Source organism: Chinchilla lanigera, unplaced genomic scaffold (genome assembly GCF_000276665.1).
Source record: "Chinchilla lanigera isolate Chin_1 unplaced genomic scaffold, ChiLan1.0 scaffold00054, whole genome shotgun sequence".
Lineage (NCBI taxonomy): Eukaryota > Metazoa > Chordata > Mammalia > Rodentia > Chinchillidae > Chinchilla > Chinchilla lanigera.
Genome location: NW_004955455.1, coordinates 10,976,160 through 10,986,212, shown reverse-complemented (window position 1 = coordinate 10,986,212; position 10,053 = coordinate 10,976,160). Strand labels below are relative to the sequence as shown.

The following is a 10,053-nucleotide window of genomic DNA, read 5'->3' as shown; positions in this document are numbered from 1 at the left end:
TTTTTGTCTATTTATTTAATAGTTCTGACAACTTTATTATGTGCATTGCCACCTGTTCCTTGTCCTCTTCCTCCTGTTCTTTAATTTTTGAATCTACACTTTGAGATAGGAAAATTATCATCTCTATTTCATAATTGAGGAAACAACTTGCTCAGTGCTACACAATGAGGAAGCGGTAGAACTGGTCTTGGAACCCAGGCAGCCTGACTCAGATCCCGTTCATCCTGCCTCCAGGGTCTCAGAATTGTATCTTTCCCAGCAGAGATGGCTTAATTCTTGAGCAGCTGGATGTCCAAAAGGGGGCCAGGCTCCTTGGTACAGGGTACTCAGGCAGAGGTGGCATCTGAAGAGCTCACCTGAGGCTAGCAAAGATCTGGGGGACCAAGACAAAGTGAAGCTTACGCCTTTGGGGGCTTCCTTAAAGGTTTTAATCTATTTTTGTGATTGTTTCTTCTTCATTTTGTTATTTACTTTTTTTTTAGTGCCGGGAATGGAACCTTGCGCTTGCCAGACAGGCGCTTGTGCTGCTGAGCTATATCCCCGGCCCCGCTCTTTCACTTTGAAGTAACATAACAGGAGCTCCTGCAGGCAGTGCAGCATGTGGCCCGGGGTTCTGCAGCCCACCTGCCAAGCAGGAAGGAAGCCTCACCTCTCTGGGCCTGTTTCCCCTTCCCACCCTGTCCCAGTTTCCTCCAAAAACGACAATTTTCAGAGAGGAGAGTGGAATTTTAAAAACTCAATGTAGACCCCCCCAGGATGTGTCCTGGGAGAGACAAAATAGGGGAAAAAGTGGGCCGAGGAGGGACTATAGCAAAAGCTCCCTCTGGGGCTGAGGACGTGGCTCAGTGGTACAGACTTTGCCTGGCTCCTCCAAAGCCCTGAGTTGTTTCCAGCACGGCAAAAAACCCAAAACCCAAAACCACACACATCCAACAAAAAGTTATTCCTGTGGGGGTCTGACCTTTACTTATTCTCCATTTTGGCAGTCTGTTTTGTTCCTTTATAGCACTCCACACCGTTCGGAATAAGAAATTAGGTCTTTTGACTTGTTGAAAGTCTGATTCTCATGTTGGTACCCAGGGTGTATTTTTGGTCATTGCGACACTAAAAATGAGTATAGCACTTAGTAGATACAGTTGTTAAGGTAAAAATGCAAGAAGTCCGGTTAAGTTTGCATTTCAGAAGAAAAAAAATTTTAGTATATGTTCCATTTACTTAAAATTCAAATGTAATACGGCTTCCTGTGTTTTCTCTGCTAAATCTGACAGCTCTAGTAGTAGGGACTGGGTAAGTATTTCTGGAAAACTGATTAAACGAGTGGGTTTTTCATGTGTGTGTGGGTGCTTGGCTCTGAATTAAATTTGTGGCGAGACCTTTTGGCAATAGGCTCTCTCTGAGCCAGTTTTCTCATCGAAATAATGAGCATTTGGGCAGAGACCATAGTATAGGAATCGTCAAAACAGGAGAACGCTGGATGAACTACCAAGAGCAGGATGGGCGGCCGGGTACCCTAGGCCTCCAGACTGGTCACCGCCTGCAAATGCTCTAGCCCCGGCCGCCCCTCTCCCCGGAGGTCCGGAGACCCGTCGGAGGCTGTCGCTATGGAGACGCGGGCAGCCAGGAGCCCCTCCCTCACAAAGCCACGCGTTTCCGCTGCGTTGGAGCCTTGTGATTGGACGGCCACCTGGACTCTACCACCCGCCCCGAGCCCGCTAAGGGGTGGGGGCGGGACCTTATCCTCGTGGGACTCATGCCCTAAAGACCTGTGCTTGTGGCATTTCTGGAGAAGCTGGGTCTTTTACTTTACACAGGGGGAAAGTGTGGTCTCTTTAAACCGAGCAAGTGTGCGCTGCTTTTTCCTCTAAAGCTTATGCTAATACCTCGCCCTGAGAAAGAAAGGGGGCGTGAACGACAGCAACGCCCCCTCCAGAGCCTAGTGAGTCCCAAGATCTGAAGTACCGGAAGTGCTGGCGACGTGTCAGTGCGCCCTACCCTAAACCTTCCCCGCAGCCACCTTTCTCATTCAACTATGGGATTCCGGGGCCGCCTGGGCGATGCACCCGCCACTTCCGCACCGAACCGCCGATTCAACCGAACTCCCTCCCTCTGCGCGCGCTCCATCTGAGGCCCTGTGGTTGGGTGGGAACCTAGTAGTGGCCACGCCCCTTTCAGCGCCTATTAGCCAATGGGAGGGAGGCTCCCGGCGGGGTGTTGGGTAATTAATGAGGGCCGGGTACTGATTGGCTGCAGGGTCACTGCCGGGGGTTGGGTGGCGGGGTAGGTTGTTCCTGAGGTGGGAGGCGGCACCCGGGGCTGAGCAGGGGGCCCGCGAGCGACATGTCCCCGGCGGTTGAGGCGAAACGGCCTGTGGCGCTGTCTGATTGAGTCCGGGACGCCTTGGCGGCCGGCCGAGGACGAGGGTCGGCGGGGGCTGTCCTCGCATTGGTGGCCGCCATGCTGAGGCCCTGGGCGGCTGAAGGAGCCGCTGTGGCGCTTCTGCGACTGCTGCTGCTGCTGCTGCTGCCGGCGCTCCGCGAGCCCGGGCTCGGCGTGGCTGGGGCCGACCTGCCCGAGAGCGTCATTTGGGCCGTCAACGCGGGCGGCGAGGCGCATGTGGACGTGCACGGGATCCACTTCCGCAAGGACCCTTTGGAAGGCCGGGTGGGCCGAGGTGAGACCCGCTGCGCCGAGCCGCGGGACTGGGGGCCCGAGGTGCGGGGTGCAGCCCGCGGATGGCTGCCGGCTCTGAGCCTCGTCCTCGACTCTGGGGCCACGTCTCGAGCGAAGTTTCTGTCCTGTTTCCTGAGGGACCTGGCCTGAGCCCAGGGCCTTGCACCGGCTCGAAGCTACCTACCAAGAGCGATCGAGGCAGAACGTGGACGAGAAGTTATATTTGGACCTTGCAACCTGCGTTTTCTCAATCCCTTACCCCAGCCCAAGCTGGGATAGTAAAGACAAGGGTGACCTCCGGCCCCCTCATCTTCCCAGGCCTCGAGGGTGCTCTGGCCTTGTATGGAAAGAGTTCGTGGTAGATGCTTGCAGACCCAGAAATCATTCGCTTTCCTTGCCCCCTTTGCAGGAGCGGGGTTGATTCTTAGCCAGCACAGCCAGGAATCTTTGAAGAGGTTGGGCCGGGAAAGTTTGCTGGTAGCCTTCTCCTTCACCCCTCCTCCATTGGCGTGAGGAATATGTGTGCCTAAAAGTAGAAGCCACCCAGGGAGTGGTTATATTGGAGCCATCCTGCCTGTGAGGTTGGTGGCAATGTGTCAACTGGGTCAACCAGTGTAAGATCTGAGTGTCACAGAGTGCTACAGCGTGCCCCAGGTGGTCCCAGAAGCATAATTCCAGTTCAGGAGAAAAGTGATTGTGACTTAACTGGTTGAACAACTGTGGTTTTTACAGTTTCACAATTCCTAAAGATGGTTTGTGTAGGAATTGCTAGAGGAGGTGGTTAAAAATGCAGATCCCTGGTCCCCATTCCAGTACTAATAGATTAAAAAAAACCCTTTTTTTTCTTTGCTGCAACCCAGGTTTCTGCAGCAGGGGCTTCTGATGTAGGCTGCTCACAGACCAGTCTTTAGGGAAATGTGTTATGGATTCTTTGTTTTTACTGTAAGTGGGACTGGAAAACAGGTTTAAGAAGGAAGTTCCTAGCTTCATGTGTTGGAAGGAGATTCATGCTGTATTCTACGTTCAGATGCTGCCAGATTGGCAATATGCCACTCCACACAATGAAGACAGACTTTTTCTCTTTTTTTCCACGTTGTCCAGATTTGGCATTTGGCCTTTATTAAAGAGTTTAACTTAGTGTCTTGGAAGTTTGTTATATTGGGAGTGTATTGCTTTTCTGCATGTGAGGGTCTTGGGACGCAGGGCTGTGTTCTGAAGTTCTGTGTTTGTCTTGGAATTTGTTTAGCCCTGGCACATAGGTCTTAGGAGCCTGGGTTCAGCTGAGTCAGGACTCCAGGCTTGCAGCAGGCCAGGCCAAACTTTATAGGTCATTACTATCTGTATCCTAGACCTTCCTCTTTCTCTGAGTGTGGTCAGGGAGGAGGGAGCCCTCTGAGGAAACTAAAGACAGTTTGTGGACTTTGCCTGTTGAGATAACTGTGGTAAGGATAGTATGCAGTTGGTTTCTCTCACTTAGTAGATGCAGGGCTTGGGTCCCTTGTGCAGAGAATAAAACAGATCGAAACCCATAGTCAGAAAGTCTGATTTAATTTGCTGGTACATACATCGTTTTGTTTTGTTTGTTGTTTTGACCAGCTCAGTAATCAGCCAGGCTGTCAGTCCTCATGGTGGCAGTTCCTTGGGAGCAGTTTACTGTAGCAGGTGAAGTCACGTGTGATCTACCAGAGCTCATGCATAGTGGAGTCCTATTTTGGACACTGGTCTTTGGGGTGTTATATAGATGGGAGGTTCCAAGCTCCACTGGGTCTGCCATTCTGCTATGAGTTAGACACTGTTAAGGCATGGGTCGGGAGAAAAAGGGTGGGAGTTGCCACGTGCAGCTTGGACCAGTTGTGTTTAACGAGGTTGCTGAGAGTCACATTTTGCTGGCAGCAGGTCTGGGGCTGAGATGTGTTTAAGCTTCTGCTCAGGAGTCAGCTTTTTGGCTTCTTCTGTGCTTAGGAGTCAGCTCCACCAAGGGAAGTGCAGCTGCTCGCTCTGCCTTTCCTCCTCTGTCCTGCTTGGATAAGGGTGTGCCAGGTATTTGGAGACCCTTGTCTCATGCAGTTGTTTACACTAATTGCCCTAGAAGCTGTGTGTCTTACTTCTTTTCCCACGTGCTTGTGATACTGTTCGCAGCACTGCAAGGAAAGTTTATTGTATGTTGAATGAATTCAGGTATTTGTTGCCAAGTTAGATAAGGGCTTGGCCTGTTTTTGAACTTGCTGTTTTTCTATGGTTTCTTTGTAGTTCAGCATTTTTATAACTGAGTGGCCCAGGGCACCTGCTGGCTTATGCTTTCAAAGGCACTTTCATAATGTTTATTGAATTTTATTTCTGCCTGGAGGATAGCTAGTGCTTATAGCCTGGGAAAGGCATTTTTCAGTCTCCATCAAGAGATGGAAATACCACTGTAGAAGTGGTTCAGAGCCAGGCATGGTAGCACATGCCTATAATCCTGTCACTCTGGGAAGCTGAGGCAGGTGGATCTAGAGTTGGAGCCCTGTCTGGGCAATTTAGTGACTTACTTAGACTCTGTCTTAAAATAAAAAATAAATAAAGGCCAGGCATGTAGCTCAGTGCGGAGGCCCTGGTCAATCCCCAGTACTGCCAAAAGTTAAAGAAAAAAAAAAAAGAAAAGGAAAAAATGTTCAGCCACTCACCTTGAGGTTTTGGCAGGCTATGCATTCCAGGTTCTTTTTAACTTGCTTATTCTGGGTTCTTTACTCTAACTAGGAAAACACCTGCTTATTTGGCCTAAGGGCACTAAGTTTGGCTTGGCTTTAGGGGAAGGCTGCTTTCCTCTTCATAGAAAGATACCTGCTAAAGTTGTATAACCTTGAGGAACTTGCTTTATTTCTCTGAGCCTTGTTTTCCTTCTCAATAATACTTTTTATACTTTAGAAATTTCTGGCAGGATTCTGAAAACTCTTCTGTCCAGAGTAGGGTAAGTGTTACTATCTTTTTTCTACCCTTCTGCTTGATGACCTTTTACATGGAATTAAAAATAAGGCAGAACATGGCCCCATAGGGGGAACATGCTGGCCAGCGACCTGAGCCTATCAGATTACTAATTCTGTAATCTTAAGGGAGACTCTTTTGGGGCAGCTTTCCTTCTGGTGGGGAAGGATTTGGCCTGGGGAGATAAGAGCTTGGAAGATACCATGAGGTAGAGTATCACTGTTGCCTCTGATTTGCTTTCGGCCATGGGATTTGTTCAGAATTCTCTCCATGTACTGTCCTCTAACAGGCATACCTCATCTGCAGCCACTCCCAAGTACTGGAAGTCCACATGTAGAGGATTCAGGTCATCCAATCCCTGGGTTCCTTGCCTTAGTCCATTCAGAATTTTTTTTTCCCCCAGTGCTAGGGGTGGAACCCAGGCCTTACCCTTTTTCTTTTTTTATAGTTTGAGGCAGAGCTGTCTAAATTGTTCAGGCTGGCCTTGAACTTTGCCTGAGCTCCTTGAGTAGCTAGGGACAGGCATGTGCTACCATGCCCAGCCACAATTATTCTTTAGGAACCAGCCTCAATTGAGAATTAGTGATCCAGAAGAATCATCTAGTGGTCAGGAGGCTTAGTGTTACCTAGTGTTAGGGTGCTGAGCAGTGTGGGAGTGCCACAAAGAATTTACGGCAGTGGTCTCACATAGAACAGGTTCCTGCTCATTGTGGCCTTCCTGCTTCTGCGCTTCCCAGCTGCAGTTTTCCAGTTAGTTTTATTACTTCCTTTTTCTTTCACTTCATGTCTTTTAACTCCTCAGAATACAGGCATTTATTTAATGCTTATTGTTTGTATGTCCTTACTCAGCTGCCATAAACAGATTTCTCTAAAATATAATGAAGCATACAGTCAGCACACTGCTCAGAAACCTGTTTAGTTGTGAAAAGATAAGGAGGAAAGAAAAATCCTTTATGTTACCACATCTCTTGGGGCTTGGGTGAATGAAATTTGCTTATGGCTGCCCTCTTAGGACAGCTACTGGGCTTTAAAGGGAAAAACACTAAAAGGTAATTCTGAGGTTGTTAAGTCACTTTTGTGCACACGGCTGAATTCTCGTAGCCATGGGACTAAGACTGCCACGGATTACATTACGGTCAGTTTCTCACTTTTTCCATTTGGCAAGATAAAAAGATCTCCCACACGTGCAGACGAACTTTTCTGTGTATCAATAAATCAAATCCAGTTAATGTTCCAGATGTGTAAGGCTCACAGTCCTTATGGCAGAAGGACATTCTTAGAGCTCATTTGGAAGAGAAGCAGAAGTCTTTTAGTCTCTAGGTGAGTGTCAAGGGAAATGGGCTGTTGAGTCTGGGAAACAGTTGGGAGGTGTTAGCAGTGGATCCTTTGTAATGTTACCCTTTGGTTTCTTGAGGAGAGATAGGAAGAAAAAAGTCTGACAAAAGTGCAATGAGTTTCCTGTTCCATTGTCTCATCAGTCCATCTGATCTCATGGGTAATGTCACTTACAGGAATTGTTAACAGTTATGTTTATTTTGGGGGGGGCACTTGACCTCAGCCACTGGGTTTCTTGGTTAATCTTTTATCTTTTACCACATCCTCTCTCTTGAAATTTTGGTGATTCCAAAAATAAATCTCTGGGAATGCTGCTCAGAGGTATCTCCTAAAGGATCTCAGAGCCAACTGTCTTTAAGGTCATGTGAGATTGGAAGGCAGTCTTTTTTTTTTTTCCTCTTGAGACAGGGTCTCAAGATAGTGTCTCCCTATGTAGTTCAGGCTGGCTTTGAACTCGCTGTGTAGCCTAGGCTGGCCTTGAACTCATGGCAGTTCTCCTGCCTCAGCCTCCCAAATGCTGGGATTACAGGTGTGTGCCACCATATCTGGATAAGTAACTTTTCTCTCTTACTCAGTCTTACTCCTTGTCAGCTTGTGAAATATGAAAGGTACCTACTGGGATATCTTAAGCCAGAGGTGCCAATAGAACCTTGTGGCTTCTCTTTCCTTCAAGGTGCTGGAACCTCGTGCTGACAGTGGCATGGCTTCTCTGCTTTGCAGTTCCATTCTTCATTGCCATTATTGCATTTGTTCATCCAGCAACTATACGCACTGGCCGCTACATGCCAGGCACTGTGCTGGGTGCAGGAGCTGCAGTAGAACTGTTCTTTTCTGTTGGTTTTACTGAGGGAATGTTCAGGAGAGTAGGTGGAGTTTTTCAAGTCTATGGGAAACAAGATGATTAGACCTAAAGAAAATTAGAGCACGTGACCCTTCTTTTTATGAGCTGCTTGGCCTGCCAGCTGGGATCTGCTTGAGTGAAAAGTTTTGAAAAACCAAAGCTAGAATCTTATTTGTAATAAAGATAGTTTAGACTCTGGCTTTTTCTGATTGAGAAAAAAAAAAACATTTGGACTTAATCACCTTGATTAGAGTTCCTGACTGTCGCCCTGGTTACAGGAGGTTTCGCTGCAGCTCTCCCCCTTGGGAACCAGGCACCTGCATCACAGCAGTTTCTTCACATAATGAGGTAGACTTGTTCTCTTCCCATCTTTCTCCAGAAAGCCGGGAAAAGTTATTTTAATGTGCTTTCACAAAGCTTGCTGTGAAGGTTGTAAGGGCTGGTGGGTGATTAGTGTCTAGTTTCTTTCACGTTACTCTTCCGTGGAAATGGTTATCTGATTCCTGCCTTTCTGTGAACTCTGCTTGGAGCCAGGTGCAGAGGGGGTGGCCCCTTCTGCTTGGAGGGTTATTAGCATTGCCCTGCAACTGCCTCTGGCAGTTCTGGGGTCTCTACTCCTTTATGTCTTACCTCTGATGTCCTTTCTTTTTGTCTTTGTCCTCAGCCTCAGATTATGGCATGAAACTGCCAATTTTGCGTTCCAATCCTGAGGACCAGATCCTGTATCAAACAGAGCGGTACAATGAGGAGACTTTTGGCTATGAAGTGCCCATCAAAGAGGAGGGGGACTACGTGCTGGTGTTGAAATTTGCCGAAGTCTACTTTGCACAGTCCCAGCAAAAGGTAAGGCCCAGTGAGACCCCTGCTTGGCCAGAGGGACAGTGCTACTCTTGGACAGTCTCGGTTATGGTGCCTGATATCATAAGAGCCTCCCCAGAAGGGAGGAAGAGATGAATTTGAGGAAGGTGGATTCCTTCTGCCTTTAGAGAAGCTATGTTGTATCACCCATGTTCTTGCACTTGGGGGTTTCCTTGGGGGTTGGCGTCAGAAATGCCAGAATCCTAGTTCTTGGCTACGAACTGGTTCTCTTAAGGCCTTCCTGTCCCTCTCCTTAGTTTTCAACACCTTGTTTTTATCCTTTTCTTCTGCCCTTTCTTGTAAATTTCTTCCTTTCCATGCTGAGCTTTGTGTTTCTGTTCTTTGTATGAAACCTCCTTGGTAATAAAGCAGCGTGGTCTTGATTTGGCTCAAATCAAATCACCATGGAGTATACCCAGACCTGTCATTTCTTAAATTATTTTTGAACTTGAAGCCCAGGCAGGTGCATAATCTCCAGTTCCATGAAGGGGTTCGAAGCTGGCGGTTCTGACACTGTTTCACTTTCTAATCCTGGAAGGTATTTGACGTACGACTGAATGGCCATGTCGTGGTGAAGGACTTGGATATCTTTGATCGTGTTGGACACAGCACAGCTCATGATGAAATCATCCCTATGAGCATCAGAAAGGGGAAACTGAGTGTCCAGGGGGAGGTGTCTACCTTCACAGGGAAACTCTACATTGAGTTTGTCAAGGTAACCCATCGCTGAGGGAAGGCCTTAGAGAGTGGGTACGGGGAAGTTGTTTGCCGCCATGTGGGGTTCACCCCTCTTTCCTATTTCCTAGGGGTACTATGACAATCCCAAAGTCTGTGCACTCTACATCATGGCTGGGACGGTGGAAGGTGAGCTGAGCTTGTGACGTGCATTTTGATGTGTGCTGAAGGTTAGGGTTAAAGAAAACCTTGGGAAATAATTTAACTGGTCATTATTTTGGAAGTACTTTTAAGCCGTATTGTGGGCAATTCAGAGTCAGATGGATGAGGACAAAGTGTTACATGGTACTAGCCACAGGCTTTGATGGAAGGTATGTGTTCATAATTGCTGCTATCATTTAATCAGCTGTTTTATCTTGGAAAAATTTTTAACTTCCCTGCAAACGAGGATTAATAATGTCCCCACTGGGAGGCCTGATTCTTGCAGTCATTTGGAACATTGCCTAAAAGTTGTCCTCATTCCATTTCCTTGTCTGATACCTGTTTTCTAGGAGAGGGGGAAAAAGGAAAAGTGCCTTAGGGTTCTGGTAGGTTCTGAAGGACTCTAGTGTTGCTGTACTACACTGGGACAAAAAATCATTTATTAATGTCACTTTGACCTTGGGATCCAGTCTTAAGTATCTTTTTTTTTTTTTTTTTGGTTTTTCTCCGGT

At 47.6% G+C, this 10,053-nt stretch overlaps 1 protein-coding gene across 2 annotated transcripts in view; it reads left to right on the top strand.

Annotated features, from left to right (window-relative positions):
- The first annotated feature begins 2,235 nt into the window (after nt 1–2,235).
- Mlec (malectin) overlaps nt 2,236–10,053 on the top strand; it is a 14,119-nt gene continuing 6,301 nt past the window's right edge. Inside the window, exons 1-4 of one of the 2 annotated variants that reach the window (XM_005396493.2) lie at nt 2,248–2,671; nt 8,472–8,650; nt 9,204–9,380; nt 9,472–9,529. In XM_005396493.2, coding sequence (XP_005396550.1) covers nt 2,455–2,671; nt 8,472–8,650; nt 9,204–9,380; nt 9,472–9,529 — 631 coding nt within the window. In that variant the 5' untranslated portion in view covers nt 2,248–2,454. Of the gene's footprint in view, nt 2,672–8,471; nt 8,651–9,203; nt 9,381–9,471; nt 9,530–10,053 lie in introns of both variants that reach the window. The other variant, XM_013520361.1, reaches the window with a different exon arrangement.